The 17335-nt window shown below is 36.4% G+C and overlaps 1 protein-coding gene across 6 annotated transcripts in view; it reads right to left on the reverse strand.

Annotated features, from left to right (window-relative positions):
* The window catches only part of RPS6KC1 (ribosomal protein S6 kinase C1), a 179968-nt gene that overhangs the window by 22670 nt on the left and 139963 nt on the right, over positions 1–17335 (reverse strand). For 5 of the 6 annotated variants that reach the window (XM_030303032.1, XM_030303037.1, XM_030303036.1 and 2 more), the window contains 2 exons: positions 7202–8797; positions 6841–6930 (listed from right to left, as the gene is read on the reverse strand). In XM_030303032.1, coding sequence (XP_030158892.1) covers positions 6841–6930; positions 7202–8797 — 1686 coding nt within the window. The remainder of the gene's footprint in view (positions 1–6840; positions 6931–7201; positions 8798–17335) is intronic. The other variant, XM_030303034.1, reaches the window with a different exon arrangement.

Consider the following 17335-nt stretch of genomic DNA (forward strand, 5'->3'; position numbering starts at 1 on the left):
CAACCAAAGCCATTAAAGTTGATTGATGAGAAAAAGGCTAACTGAAAATTGTGAAAATGACAGATGCAGCTCCCCCCACCACCACTGCTGTTGTGTCAAGTAGGCAGGGCTTCGTGCACTGCTATTAAAGGGGCTCAAGGAACTCCGTTTGCTTTGTCATCCATTTTTTAAAACCTTAGCATTTTTAAACATTTATTTGAGGGAAGCATTTGTGAATAACTGCTCAGAAGGAGTAAGCCCTGGTTACTTCAGGGAGATTCAAAATGACAAGATTTTGCATGGTACAGGACCTGATGACTTGGTCAAAGGAGCTGGCCGATAGCTCTGGTACATGATGTTTAAGACTCAGCATTATCTCTTCTGTGTTAAGTATCAGAGGCAAAAGATAGTTCTCTTTCTTCTTTATAATAATATCCTAGTGAGGCCAAGTAACTGAATAGTTGCCAAAAATCAACTTAGACCTGAAAATCAAAAAGCAATTACAATGCAGCTATTACTCAAAACCACAAGTATCTAGTCTCTTGTTCCTCTTCTAAAAAACAATCTGCCCAAGATAATAAAGAAAAAGGTTTGGAGCAAATAAGAGGTTAAAGTTAACTTCTTTTTAATAATCTAAAGGTTGAGGTAACCCCCCATTCCCCGGTATATCAGGTACTATTACGAAATGTACGGAGATCTTGTATTTCACCTCTTCCGTATGAAAATATTACTAGTTCTTTGACTCTTACAAATTCTCTAGTTCTAATGGATGAAGAATTTCTTTTCACGAGAAGAGCTAATGTGCTATTCACTAAAGTGCCAAATAGCAAGGATGGAACATTTTGCTATTACTCAGCCTCATTCCCACTGGTAGAGATAAATCACAATCTGTCCTGATGAGAGAAGTATGATTTCAGAATGGGTCTATTTCAGTATGGAGTGACCTTAACACAGAGGTGAAGTAACTAGCCCATCACTGGGGGATGTGTGGAGGATCCAAGATACATCCTACCCAGGGATGGATCCCGAGGTTCCAGACCTTCAAGCCAGTATAAAGCAACTCTTTAATCTTTCCATCACGAGGGGTCTGCCTGAACAAGGTAAGATTTGCGTTGACTTGAAGCTCTTTTTGCTTATCCTAATATGACTATACTCATGGCAGAAACTTCATCAGTATACAGGGATTAAGTGCATCAGAGAATTTTCCTCAGTGTAAACTTTTCACTGTTGTATGGCAAACTTGAAAAGTTACTGGTTCTCCCAAAGAAGATATAGATTCGGTCTTTATGACAACAAGAACTAAAAACAAAGGATTAGAAGTACTTGCTAATTGTTAAAGGAAAATGTTAAAACATCTAATATGTACAAGAGAGTTACTGTTGAAGTTTTGCTGAAGGGTAAATCAAACAAAAGAATCAGTGTTTGAAACATAATGTTTAAATATTAACCACAAATATTTTACTCTTTTCAAAATTATTTCTATAGCTCCCTCTTGCCTTTTTCTTCTTTCTCCTTTGGGAAAAAAAATTTTTAAAGCCTACACCGGGGATACAACCATATTTCCTGGTTAGATCATTATTAGTTCAAAATATGTATCTATATTCATTTGAGTTCTCTCTCAACTTCACATTCCTAAAATCACTTATGCTTGCTGAAGTTACCCAGGACCCAAACATTCTCAGATCCAAATGATTCTTTCTTCTTTAAACAATTTTGTTTGTGGAGAATCTTGGCAATCAAATTTCACCCTACTCAAAAAGTGTCTTGGCTTCTCTCCTCCAAATGAAAATACTTTCCATAAATCCCTCATTTCTGCATAATACATATTATATAAATACCTTACAAATGAGTACAGGTATACACTTAGAAAGTCCTCCAAGTGAAATAATTATTTTAACCCTACTAATATTAGACAAGAAATCAGTATGTAACCTTGGGGGAGAAATTCTTGCCTTAATAAAATAAACTTGAATTCTGACTGCATTTTGTGTAAGAATGGTATTAGATGATTTGACATCTGTGATATTTTTTATACCCTACAAATCTATTTGGCTAGTGATAAATTAAGGTCTAGGAAGTCTTAAGTAACATGTCCAAGGTCATGCAATGAGTTAACGGCTGATGTGGGACAAATATTGAAGTTTGGTCATTCTTAATTCTGCCTTAATATTCTAAATCTTAAACTTAATGATGGCCTCATGATATTTTGAACCATCCATGGTCCGAGTCCTAGATCTAATTATCAAATACATAACTACGACATAGAGCACCATGCTTAAAAAAGCAACAAATGACATGTAAGACCCATTTATGAAAAAGGGCAGAGGAGACTACCCCCAAAAAATATATTCATAGCCTATTTGATAAAGTCAGGCTAGAAGAGCAAAGGGTGATAGTAAATAAATGTCATGCTCTAAAACTGAATTTTACAGATAGTTTCAGCATGATTTTTCTATGTTTCACTTTTCACCGTCAGCTGTGAGCTGTTTCCAAGTGTGAAATCGCCTAAGAGAGGAAGCAAAGCTGTCATTTGACATCTGGGAGCGTGGAGATTGGGCTGCAGTAAAAAGCATTTTGGACTTCTTCAATTTACACACATTTTCACCTATAAATTGTCAAGTCTGAAAAGTATTCAACGAGAAATATCAATGTAAATTTCAAGCATTTATAAAGGCTCATAGTGGAGTGGAAAATAAAGGTGAAGGACACACTCTGATAGGTACCATATCAACTTGTGAAGACTGGAATGAGAAACTTAAGTGATTCAATTAGCATAATAACGAACATATCAACAATTTTACTCACTTGCCTTAGATTGCATATTAAACTTTCCAATACAGTCTTTTGTGCTTTATATGCTTAATATTAGAGGTTCTATTTCCTAGCTGCTTTTTTTTACGATGAGAGTCAAGACTTAAAAAAATACTGGTAAAAAAAAAAAAATACTTTCTTGACACTTTATTCTTCCTTTATACTTAAAATGCTGTAACAGAAATTTATTCTACATTATGGTAAATCGTTTCAATGATAAAGCACATAAAATCCTTTGTGTGTGGTATACACAGATACAGAAATAAAATGAGAGTAATGACAAGGAAGTCCTCTAGAGAAGAATCATCAATTTACTCCAGTTTTTATTCTATAACCTCTCACAACGAAAAACAGGAGAACCTGTCCGTAGGGCTCTTAACAAAATATCTAAAAAGCTCCCAATATGGAAACCAGGCAGTGTTATGTTTATATTCCTATGCTATACCATCTATTCCCACTCCGGGGGTCTGTTTCTTTACTCTCTCTCTTCCTGAACTCTGTCCTGTGTTTCTCTGGTATGAAAGGAACCCATTTACCATGAATGATGTTTATTTAAAATACAACCTTTCTAGAGAACCATCCTAGATAATCTAAGGATACAAAGTGAACCTAAAAGGAATGATTTCTACTTTGAAAACAGGGCTGGGTTTGATCAGTGAATTCGTATTCTCAAGACCCTCTTGATAGGCCTGCAGCTGCAGCCATTTATTTGCTGGCTTTTTCACAGATGTAGACAGAGAAAGCTCATTGGTTTTTGTCTTTTTGTTACTGGACTTGTTTTCCTTAATATAAAAAAAGTGGTAACTTTTTTAAAAAGTTCTTCAGGTCATTGTAGAAACTTGTGAATATCAGATATCCTTGGTAGTATGCAGTGCTGAAACGACCATGACTTTTTAAAATCTAAGATCGCAAAGTTGGCAGAAACTCTACTTAAATAACAGAAGGTGATCATTTGCATTTCAAAATTTATCTATCTTGCTTTTCCCCTCAATTAGACCAAAACATGTTGATTCACAGGTTTCTGTGTGTGTGTGTTTTCTTTTTTAAACTTATTTATAGAGCAGAATAATGGCCCCCCTGCTAGTTTGGCATGTGCTCAAGTTTCTGTCCGTGTAAATCGAATCTGTTACTGGAAATTTTTCTCAAAATATGAAGGCACATCATCCACAAGATGAAAAGATACATTGCTGATATTATAAAGTACAGGGCAGGTGGATAATGTTTTTAGGACAAAAATGTGATAAGGATTCCCAGGAGGGAGGAGTGGTCGGGGTAGAGGCTGCATGCTGTTTAAACAGAAGTGGGTCGTTCTCATCACGATCTTATGACAACTTTACTTTCTAACCAAACATCAGCTGCTGGACATGCCTTAGAGTTACTCGGACAATAATACTAAGGTTAGAATTAGAAAATGGAAGGGCAGAGGGGATGTGGGAGAGAATTACTGCAACCCTTAGTGTTTCTAAGAGTAGAGCAAAAGATGACTAAGTACTCTGTGTCCCCATGTGTTAATGGATTTGCGACTTTTAAGCATTGAAATATTAGCATATTAGCACTGTTCCCACCCTTTGGGGAGGAAACACTATTTATAGTGTTCATCAGTAGCACTGCTGTTCACTTTTGAAACAAACAGTAATTTACAATTTTTGGTTCCAGTTCCCCTTGCATTGTAAGCTAGGTGTGGGAGAACGCAGACACTTAACGGAGTTCTGTAACTCTGGGTTTACAATCATCTACATTACAAGGCTAGCTCTACTTTTCAGTTAAGGCCATTACTGGTTTTATTTTCCCCTGTTGATGAAACAAATTAATAGGTCCCAAAAATAGAAGAGACTTTCTACATCGTTCAATGCATGATATAATGCTAGGGCACTTTTGCAACTCACAAAGCTTGAAAGTACAATTCTTTCACGCAAATAATTAAAACAAAGCCCTTCTTCAGACAGCTTTTCTCAAATGTTAGTGAAGGACAACCTGGAAAATGACAGCAAAAATCCATTAATGGTAGACTGCCACCTGCTGGTAAACTATGAGAACTGTGATTTGTGGGGAAAGGCTTAAAAATAAAAATAGGGAACTGATCTGGATTAAATTTGCTGTTTCGAGTACACAAAATTAAAAGTATCTATTTGTTGATGAATGTAGTATAGTTTTGTTAAACACATATTAAAATTTTCAGGTGGTCAACATGCTGTGAATGTTAAAGTAAACATCGTACGTTGAAGAAACAATTCTGCTAGAACGCCAAAGCATAACCTTACAGTTTTCGAGAAGAAAGTGACAATCAAAATCGGAAATAAGGAGTCAGTTATAAACACTAAACAATGCCTCATCACATCTGGTTTGATATGAGGTTTATCCTGCACTTCACTTCTGGATTTAACAGGTTTCATCTAAAAGAACTCCCAGATTTGGAGCGTGTGGGTGGTTTAGTTGGTTGAGTGTCTGACTTTTAATCCATGCTCAGGTCACAATCTCATGATTTGCGAGTTCGAGCCCTGGGTTGGACTGTCAGACTATCAGTGCAGAGCCTGCTTGGAATTCTCTCTCCTTTTCTCTCTGCCCTTATTCCACTCATGCTTGCTCCCTCTCTCCCTCTCTCTCTCTCTCAAAATAAATAAATAAACCTAAAAAGAAGTCCCACATTTAATTTTGATCCTTAAGCCTCCAAATTCATTACAATTAATATATGTATTTATGTACACTGGCACCTAAGATGTTATTTATCAAACTATAGAAGGGGGTGAGTATTTAAAAAAAGAACCAGATAACCATAATAAAGTGATTTCACATTGAAATTATTTTTGTTATCCCATTAACTAAATCATACTAATAAGGCTTCAAAAAACAGCATAATATTATCTACTTGAGAGAAACAAAAAACGGAGGCATGCTCTATTGCCTCTAGGAAGAAATAAAATCAAACACCCCTAATTTGAGGGAAGAAAGAGGAAAAGAAACAGAACACAAAAAAAAAAAAAAAAAAAACAAATCACGTTTTCAGGAAACAGTTTTGGGATATTTGCTTTGCAGGCTGAAAAACTTAGCTATTCCCCAATCCAGGAGTAATTCTTAACAATGAAGGTTGTAACTTAAAACAATATAGCTCTTTCAATCCTAATTATAATCACTTCCCATTATGCAGGGAAACAATGTTAGCATCAATAATACACTGGTTAGCTAGGAAGCGTTAAATACTGTATTAATCAACAACTAAGCAGATCATGTCACCATAATCAGCTTGAACCTCCTTTGAAAGCCAGTGGGGTGACAAGTGAAGTAACTTGGACTATCTAAAGAGGCTGAGAGCCGGGCAAAAGGTGAACGAACTTTGGATTCAAATATAGCCCCATCTGCACTGACAGAAAGACACTCACACAAATCCAATTCATATGCTTACGTGACCTGTAATTATCAGCAAAGGATATAACACCCCCCAAAATAAAGCTCTAATTAAAAAAAAAAAATAAAGACAATACAGTAAGAGCAAGAGAAATCTGTTGTGTTGAGTATTTGGCTAAACTGGCTATTTTAAAGCAAGAAAAACATGCTTCCTAAAATGTCTCAAATACAGAGAGAACTCTAAAATCTGCTCTGCATGCCAGGGCACCTCATCATTGAAGTCACAGTACTGCATTTTTAAAATCCCATATTTTATCCACTTTTCTCCTTGGGAATTTTACCCCTGTAGTTGGCTACCTCTCACATCTTAATAAAACCATCCACTGAAAGAGGTTCAGGGTATTCAAAGGTCCTTCTAAACACTGAGAAGTTAAGACACTTCTAAGACAGAATTAACTGTCTCTCCTAAGAGAAGTACAAGCCCATTTAACAACACACACACACACACACACACACACACACACACACACACACACCCCTCTAGAATATATAATGGTTTCTTCCCCAAATTTTCTTTTTTTGAAGGATTTGAGAGATACCCAAACCCAACACCTATGTGAACCGCTAGAGAAAAATACAACTTTTATAAGGAAAAGAGAGAGGCGGAACTACTTTTTCAAGTGAAACATTTTAAGAGATTGCTCTAACCTGGGGCACAGTACATTCTCTCCATGGCATCACTGTCACAGGAATCTTCAACCTCGCTCCACCTGCTAAAATACGTTAGCTGAATGTGTCCTAAAAACAAAACGACAGGAGAAATCAAAACATTTTTCTCTTCCATTTTCTGCAGAAGTGAACTGTAATTACTCCTTTTGTAGCTAAAAACAGTATCATTAAGAATAATGGCATCATTAAGTACTAGAAGCTATTACTGGGGGTGAATTTGCCGCACTGATAATGAAGCTCTAGACAGGAAATGAAGATACTAATTACAAGATAAAACGCCTACTCAGTTAATTGGAAGCAACAGCGAATAAAAAGAAATGCATTTGCAAAAGTTCCTGACCTCTATCATTCAATAAGATGTTGTTTGGGTTCAAATCGCGGCACACAATTCCCTCTCTATGTAAAGCATCAAGGGCTACCACCATTTCAGCTGCCCATCTTTGAATGCAGCCCTCGGGGATGTAAAACCTGGAGTTTAGTGCTAATTTTTTATCAAGGTCCTCAAAAATCTGATGTATTTCCTTGTCTCCTTCTAGTGCTAATCCACTCTCTCCCTTAGTCTCTGAGTCTCTCTGAAACAAAGTCAGTTCCTCTTTAGCCAAATCCTCAGTTTGATCTGTAAACAGCAATACTTCTTCAGTTTTTAAAGTGTCTGTGTTTACATTATATTCATTAGCACCTGAGAGTGGGTTAGAAATATGGAATATGCTTTCTTCTGTGTTGGTTGCAGTGACTGCAGACTCAACCGCTCCAAGTCCTTGGAACTTAGGATCCGAGCTGTGTAACAAAGACATGTCTCCTGAACTACTGTGATCACCGGCTGTTACAAACAACATCCCAAGATCCCCCTGTGCGCTGTGTTTCTCCGCTATACTATGGGATTTAGGCCTGGAGGGATCACTCAATTCCTCTGTGCCATTTTCCTCACTTGCTTGGCGTTGTTCAGTACTAAGCCTGAGGCATAAAACGTCAGGGGCTTCCAACAATTTACTTTCAATTATGCCTATATTAGTCTGTGTAAACGGAGTAGGTCCCATTGCTTCACCGTCTTTGATGGGCTCCAGTTCACCAGGTAGATTTACAAGGAGATCGGGCCTTCCTTCATCAGTGCCGATGACATCATCAAAAGCAGCATCTTTAAAAGAAATAACTGGGACAGAGTCATCTGAGCCCCTGCTAATGGTGTCCTGAGCTATAAACTCTACCTTGCTTTCACTAGTACTGAAACCCCTGGAAGTGCCGTCTCCATCTGGAAGAGTGAAAAATGGTTTCAAAGGCTCTGACTTTAGACTATACAATTTTTCTCCAAAATCAAGGCCTAGGAGTTCACTAGTGCTATCCTTACTGTCTATTCTAAAGAATTCCATGGGGCTGTTTTTAGATCTACTAAGGGAATCTGACGTTCTTGGAGAACTATCTGCTTCTAGGTCATCATCTCCAGCAAAGAACTTCAGCTCGTGAGCTATGTGCTGGGTGCTGGGGCTGCCACTGTCAGCAGCAAGGTGTGCTGGGAAGCTTTCGATAACTCTGGGATCAACAGCATTCCCTCCGATCTTCACGAAAGGCTCCTCATTCAAGGACCCTGGCTCAATCTTTTCTTGCCCATATTCATTGCATAGGGTCAGATAACTAGTGGTACATTCCTCTTCTGAACTTGAGCCAGAATCTGGCCATTTTGGAGAGCTATCTTGGCCTTCTTCATCTTGGTTGCTATCATCTTGAGAGCTTGGAGTAAGACTAGTCTTCAGAGGCAGAACTTTAAGCATCGTTCCACCATCGCTTCCTCTGGATTCAAAGCTGCTGCTGTCCTGAGGACTAGAAGTTGGCTGTTGCAGGTGAACTTTAGTGAGTGCAGATTTTTTCACTTCCCCGATGTCAAAGCTTTCTTCAGGACTTCTGTTTAGAAACTTACTGATATATGACCAGAGTTTGCCACCTGTGAACAAGTATAACCAAAAAAATTTTTAAGATCCCCAAATTAATGGTTACTTATTGAAGCCAAAAGAAAAACCAAAAGCATTCTAATAATCAATCAAAAGCAAGTCAGCAATATCCATTAATATCAAGTATGCTATAAAATAAGCATTTTAATAAAATGTATTTTTTTGTGATTGCTGACTGGTGAGTATAGTTTTAAACCTATCTCCTGATATCAATTATTTTTTAAATGACAACCTATTTCTTCCTTTGAAATTATTTTAACAAATACTAACAGGAAATCCCACAGCTAGAACACTGCTGTAAATATGATTTAGCTGTTGGAACATGTGATTATGTTCTGAGCTGTTTATGTAATAATTTTTTCAAGCATGGCCCCTTGGTCAAGTGGAAATACATAAATTTAAGTGCTGCTTAAAACTGTATATACTATAGTGTGTGTGGGGGGGGGGGGGGGAAATCAGCAATATTATTCCATTTTAAAATGCCCAGTCCAAGATTAGAGGGGAGATATGGCATCCGGTATATAATTATGCCATTATAAATGACATATTAATAACATTTTCCCCATTTTCTCCCTTCCCCACACACGTCACGTATGGTAGAAGACCAAGTAAACCAGCTGAGGAAAATTAATTGGGTATTAATGGGGCAGGCTACTGCAATTCTGATTCTATATTCTGATACATATCAGAAACCTATAAAAGTAAAATCATAAAAATCAATTTCACAGAAATCATAGAAATCAAATAAACACAAAGCAATCCAATGTTTTACCAGCAATACTTGTTAGGTAGTTGTTTCACTTTACTTTTCTTTTGTTTTAACCATTAAAAACTCAGCCCGTTTTACTCATTAGAATCTTTGAATAAATAACTATAATAAGTATCAAAACCCCATCAAAGCTTTACTGTATTGCAAGAAGAAAGAACCGTTCAATTTGATCCAGAAATCTGATAAGCAATAATTGCAGAAGCATACTTTGTGAAGATACAACTGTATCTTCCAAAAATGGGAAATAATGTGTTAAACATGAATCCCCTCTATTAACATGGAAAAGGCAATTTTTTTCAGCACATTTTTAATGTCTTTATTAAGCATCCTATACCAAGAGTAACATTCGTAAGAGAAATAATTACTGACAGTCAATTATATCTATAAAAAGGTAAGTGGAAGCATCCAAAAAACTCTTTTTTGTACACTGCCTTTTCATTTCATTTAGAGGGACTCAGTAAATACACAAAGCACCCAGTACTGTGCCTGCTATCAAGTAAATGTGCAGTAAAGGTTAGCTGTTACAATATTAATCCTAAGATATTCAGACATCTCCTCTACCAGTGACCTAGTTAACAGCCTTCTCCCATTTTGATAGTAATTAGTAGTATTGGACATTAGGGCATTTAACTTTTCACTCTCATTCTTTTCTTGGCTAACTTTCTGTCCGCACTAGGTTATGCTTAGTGTTTCATATCTCCCCAGAGTCAAATTAAAATTTAAGGGTTCATATATAGCTTTGAAACACATTCACAAAAGACGGCATGCATTGATTCCATCTTTTTTTTTTTTTTTTTTTTTAGTTTTTTGACAACAATAACCACATTCCTCTTATCACAAACACCTCTATTGTGGCACACTGACAATAAAGCCTGAACCTGAAGCTGGAATTCCTGTATGCAATCCAACTATAACAACGTGTGTTGTTTTCAGTTCTCCTAGATGGGGACTACTGTGAGGACAGGACCGTCTTTTTCATCTTTCTCTGTCTACTGCCTGATCAGTGCACAGGACATGGCAGGCATTCAGTCAGTGGCAGGCATTCTTTAACTCAGATGGTAACTCATCAGAATGGGATGTGCCATCACAAAGCAGACAGTCTCTGTAGTCACAAAGTTCCAGAAATAGCAAGACACAGTCAAGTTCCAAGAAAAGTTTCATTCATTCTTAGGCCAATTTCACCTAGATGAACTACTGAAATCTAAAATTCAATATGCTTAAATTCTTTCTTCTTGCCCCCAAATCACTTCCTCTTTCTGACCTCTAAGCCACTCTGGCACAAAAGCTTTGGACCAAACTTAAGATTATTTTTGCCTCCCTTGTTCTTTCTACATCTGACAAGTTTCCAAGTCCTATAGGATATACCCATAAGGTTTCACATAACGTTTCACATAGTCTTCCTCTTCCATTGATTCCTTTGGCCATTCTCCTTGGAATAACTTTATAGTTACAACCAGATTCCTGCTTTAACTCCTTCCTGTACCACTCTATCATACTAACTGCTGCCCAGTTAATCTTCCACTTTAGCACAGATCTTACATTATTTCTCCATTCAAGAACCCAAATCCCCTCGACCCCCTGAGTGATATACCAGCCCCACAGAGGCACTGAACTCCTCAGTAATACAGTGTGTCAAGCTATGATTTGGTTCTCCCCCTCAACTCATCAAATACTTCATCTGAATTGGATTTCTCCAAATATAACCCATGCTGGGCTTTTGCTCAAACTATACCTACCACTTAAAGAATTTACTTTCTTATTAGTTTGTCCAACATCTGCTTGTCAAAATCCCAACTATTCTTGACAGTCTCTCAGAATTTGTTTTCTTTTACCAATTTTTTTGATATCCCTTCAGCAGATATGACTCCTATCTTCTCTGAATTTTTTATATCACTTAGTCCCTCTTACAACATTTAAAATATTCTATTTCACATTAATATTACTTTTATACCTTTATCATCTCCTTTACCAGACCACAAGGAGAGGATTCTGCCTAGCATATAAAATAATATGTATTAAATAAGTATTTATTAAATTGGGTTATAGAAAGATGGTATCCTTCCAAGTATTTTGAAAACCTTTCAAGAATAAGGGTCTATAAATATTAATAATGTCATTATTTTTTATCATACTTTCTTCCTATTTTAAAACAAATATATGGCTTCATTATAAACAATTTAAATAAAGAAAAAGAAAAAGAAAAATATACAAATCACCTAGAAACACCATTAACTATTTGTACATTTATTTTCAGGCTTTTTATTTGTGACTAACATCACATCATGAACATTTTCTAATTTTCATGAGACTATGAACTTGAATGGGCTATACAGCATATCCATGGGATAGATGTTCATCTATTGTTGGACATTTACATTGTTTCCAATCTTTTACTATTAGAATTAAAATAGTATGTACCTTCACATGGAAGTATTTGACATCTCTGACAATTTCATCAATATAGAATACCAGAAACGCAAGTACTAGATCAAAAAGCATGAATATTTTTAATGCTTCTGTTATGTGTTATGAAGCTATTTACAGAAAGGCTGTACCCAAATCCACTCCCATAAGCACTGTGTATTAATGCCATCTTCATAGCAACTTGCCTATATTGGATATTACCAAGTTGACCGATTTGATTAATCAAATATGGCATCTCACTTAATTTCCATTCTTTTCATTATTACATAGAATTTTTAAATGTGATGGTTGACACTTTCTTTATAAAATTTATTCCTAGCCTAAACAAGCATCCTAAAGTAGACTGTAAAAACTGCATTTTTCAAGAGAAAACAAAACTGTTTTAGCCCTTCCCCATTGTTTGCTAGGTACCCAGGTAAACTTAATGCTTGATATGGAGCTATGGAAACAAAATTTGAGTCCTATCCCATATTTTTTATCAATTACAAAAATCATGAAAATCACAAAACTTACAAGAACACATTATTTCTATTGAAATTTGTCACCCACAAAAGCTGAATAGGTTTTCCTTTCTGTCAAGATTAGGCCTAATAGACAAACTTACACACATGTCGACATTATTATTATAACATTAAAAACATTATCCTTTTTAAAAAAAAAAACCCTGTTATTGATAAATCTCAAAATATAAACAGAAAATACCTAACACATTTATAATTTTTAACACTTTAGAAATATAAATGACACCTATCTAAGCACCATTGAAGCACATAAAATTGGAGATATTAGCTATTTTAAGCTATGAAATTAGAAATTCATAAGGTTTAATAAAAACTCTGTGTCTCTCATTAAATTTTACTGATTTTCTAAAAGACTGCAAAGAATATTTGTTAAATTTGCTTGGCCAGAATTAGGACCTGACATTAACAGGTCTGATAAAATACCGCTGAACAATGCTCAAAATCATTTTCTGAACCAGGAATTCCAATTCAACAAATTCATGCTACAAATAGTTCTCAAAAAAAGAAAACAGAAGTATACAAAGACATATAAGCAAAAGTACTAGAAACAATTTAAACACCAATTAATAAGAGAATAGTTAGAAAAATTATAAGTCTATAAACCAAATATTCTTTATTCAAAGAAATAATAGCAATATTTGCAAATATAGTAAAACCTTGGATTGCAAGTAACTTGCTCTGCGAGTGTTCCACAAGATGAACAAACATTTCTAATAAATTTTAACTTGATAAACGAGCGATGTCTTGCAATAAGAGTACTACACGACGCCGAATGTCACATGATCACAACTGAACCAATGATTCTTGAAATTCACTTTGATATACAAGTGCTTTGGATTATAAGCACGTTTCCGGCACGACTCATGCTCGCAAATTAAGGTTTTACTGTACTTACATAGCGTTTACCATGTGCTAGGTACTATTCTAAGTGTTTCACATATATGAACTGCTTAATCTTCACATCAACTATATGAGGTAGGTAACTATCATCCCTATTTTACAGATAAGGAAATGGAGGCACAAAAACGTTAAATACCTTGCCCAAGGTCACACAAGCTAACAGTAGTCTGACTCCAGATTCCTTGTTTTTAATCACTACACTGGTCTCTCTTAACACAGACCTATATATACTGCTAGGGAAAGTCACCCAAGGTACACTGTTAAGATAGGGGAAGAAAACAAGCTATAGAACAATATGTAGGGTCCATTTTTTTTTAACTAGACGGGTAGGGAGAATATATTTATACACAGAGGAAAATCTCTCCTATTTCTAGAAAGTGGAACAGGGCATAAAAGTGACTAGGAGGGGAGATTTTTTATTTTTATTTTATGTACTTCTATATATAGTTCAAATGCATTGCTTTACATATTAGTTTCATAATAAAAAAAAACTTGTTAATAAAAAAAGAATAATTTCACCCCTGGGGTCCCCAGGTAATTTGGGGTTACTCTTTCCCGTCCCTCATCTCTACGATGTATCCACATGTGCAGGCTTTTCCAATCATTTTCTTCTAACCTAGGCATTCACCTTTTCTCTGACTCAGCAGCCAGCGATTATGCACTGAGCACCTTCTGTGCACCAAGTATTCTGCTAAATGCAGGGATACAGACGATGAAAATGACACAGTCCCTAATCTTAGAAACTTAAAGTTTTAACGACACACACGGCCTTGACTGAATACAATTACTTTCTCACCTTTTCCTTCCCAAACAGAATTAACATAAGGGATTCATTAATAGGAACAATAAACATTTTAAATCTCTCTCCTAAAAGCCTGTCTGCTATATCCAACTGCCCACTCAACACCACCTGGATATTTAATAAGCATCTCAAACTCACAAGCCCCAAACTGAAGCCCTGATTTTTTCCCTCGAAATCGACCTCTCCCACAGCTTTCCCCATCTTAACAAATGGGAACTCACTCCATTCTTTTAGTTAGTTAAGCCAAAAACCTTGCAGACGTGTAAAGCACAATCAGGTCAGTTCTATCTTCAAAACAGATTCAGAATCTAACAATCATGTCTTACCACTTCCATCTCTAATGCTTTGAGCGAGCTACAATTATTTTCACCTGGATTGCCACAAAAACTTCCAAACTGGTCTCCCTGCTTTTGCCTTTGCCCTCCTAGACTACCTTTTCCACAAAGCAGCCAGAGTGAGCCCTATCTTGCCACTCACTCCTCTGCTCAATATCCCTCAGTGACTTCCTTTTTATTCAGCATAAAAACCAAACTATAAGCCCACAGAAGGAAGATCTGCCCACCGGCCTCCCCACTTCCCCAAGCTCTTCCCATTCTGCTCCAGCCCAGTAACCTTGCTGTTTCTTATACCCCAAATACACTCTTGGCTCCTGGCCTATTTGTTCTCTCTTTCTAAGATGCTCTTCCCTTACATATCCACAACATTCTGCCTCTTACTTCCTTCAGTTCTCTGGCCAAACGTCCCTTTCTTAATAAGGTGACCACTCTAGATAGAATAGTAACCCCCCCACACACCCTTTTGGCATTCCCTTTTCCTTCTTTTATTTCTCCATAGAATTTATCTCTGTCTGACATATATTTACTGATGTATTTGCCTATTATCTTTTCTGCTTCTCAGTGTAAGCTCCATGTGGGCAAAGTCTTCATTGGTTTTGCTCACTGCCATGTTACAGCTAAGCCTGTATCCCAGTAAGCGCCAATTTGTTTCTAACTAAACAAATTAAAAATGGAAGGAAAATGAGTCCAAGAGACTTACGTGAATCCTGAATAGTCCTCTAAGCGGGAGGAAGCTAAAGCCACAAATCATAAATATTCAAGCATTTGTATTACAGAGAAAACAATTGTTCAACACTTATTTTTCAGGAATAGCTATTTATACATATGAAAGTAATGTGTTTGTGACTTATGCACAACCTTCCAATTCACAGAGGTAACAAAGAAAATACCACTAACATGTAAAAGATAGCACACCGCCCGTCAAACAGTTCACTTGATTGCTCAAGTGAGCAATCCAAACAATTCGCCTAGATTCTTCATTCTCTAACTAGAATCCATCACAGGTCCCACTGAGTCTACCCTCAAAGCATAAGGGCTAGAACCATTATCTCTTGTCTAGACTATACATTGCTCGCAGCCGGTTTGTAATCCATTCCCTATACAACAGCCAGGGTGATCTTTTTAAAATGTAAATCAGATCTTGTCGCTGCTTTAGATAGATATCCAGGGGTTTTCCAATGCACTTGAATAAAAGCCAAAGTCCTTACCCTTCAGTACAAGACTCCTGCCTATTTCTCCCATAGCCTCATATACGACAACTGCCCTCACCTACCATACACTGCAACCAAATTGTCTCCTTTCTTGTTTATCGAACGTTGTTTTTGCTTTTGATTTCTTAACATTGATCTCTCCCACTTACATCCAAATGGTTGTCATTCAGCACTCCTCTTAAATGGCACCTTCTTAGAGCAGGCTTCCTTGACTACCTAATCTAAAGTAGTCCCCCAGTCATCCTATTTTAGAGTTCTCTGTTAGAGATCAGTGGAGTCCCTATTATTAGCCAATATTATCATGCTTTTGGTTTTCTGTTGGACTCTCCACAAGAATGAATGTAAGTGTCAAAAGGGCAAGCTCTTTTCCTGTGTTGTTCACCTAAGAGAGAGTCTAGCGCATAATACACACTCAATAAATTTGCTGAATGTTAAATGAATCTACGGTCCCTATTTGCACTTTAATTTAATAGCTTTGTGTTATAAAATCTTCGTAAAATTAAACAATAACAGTCAACAAGAAATGAACAGTCAACAAGAGATCCTCCCTCACCAAGTTTAAATAATCCAGCGCAAATTCTATGATCACGTAGCCATTCAGAGTCAGGTATGGCCAACAATAAAGGAAAAGAAGCTTGGTAAAGATCATCTGAAACAGTAGAATTTAATTGATAAAGATTTTCTCAGAACTAAAGTAAAATCAGTTGCAACAGCAGCTTTAAGAAGTGTAAGACAGAGTGAGAAGATGGCAGAAGAAAACCGGAAGTGTGTTCTGGAGAAGGAAGAGAAAGAACAGGAAGAGGCTGCAAACAGCAGAGGCAAACTAGAATCGAAAATTTGCCACAGATAATCTCCAACATGAATAATCCACCCTGGGTAATAGAATATTGACTATAATTACATTCATCCTACTGACCTTGTTCTAAATTATTATGGATTATTACTACGCAAGTTATTTTGTTCCACACCAGAGGTGGCTGTATTTCGCTATCAGATGACATGACCTCTAATTCAATAATGTCTGTAATGCACTGGTATCCTCAGATAAAAGCTGTCTATAATGTCTGAACAAAGGTGAATTAGTTATCCAATTCACACACGCAATTAACTCTCTTAATACCTGAGAGACCATGGAGCCCCTTCTGAATTTCCTATTAAATACTACATATGGAGGTCTTCCCTCCATCTGTAGTTATCTTGTGCTGTACTTCATAATAAACAATATTAATAGTTTATTGCCCCCGTCAAAAATCTTGCATTAGTTATCATAAAAGACCTCATTCCACAAAGCAATGACTCATTTTCCTGGGAAAATGCATTAAATTCAAATGCCATGCCTATTAGTAAAACACAACACTTGTTTATTCTCAGTAATGTAAAAATAATAACAACACCTTCGTGAAATATGGAAAATAATTTAATTTTTTTTTTACTATTTAAAAAAACACCTCTTAAAAGCCAAAAGGCCACTGTTTATTTTGTGGGTTTGTATTTATATGCTGTATTTAGTCATTCTAAATAAAAGACTATTTAAATTCAGGCATTAAAGGGCAAAAACAATCAAAACAT

The sequence above is a fragment of the Lynx canadensis genome, chromosome F1 (assembly GCF_007474595.2).
Source record: "Lynx canadensis isolate LIC74 chromosome F1, mLynCan4.pri.v2, whole genome shotgun sequence".
Classification (NCBI taxonomy): domain Eukaryota; kingdom Metazoa; phylum Chordata; class Mammalia; order Carnivora; family Felidae; genus Lynx; species Lynx canadensis.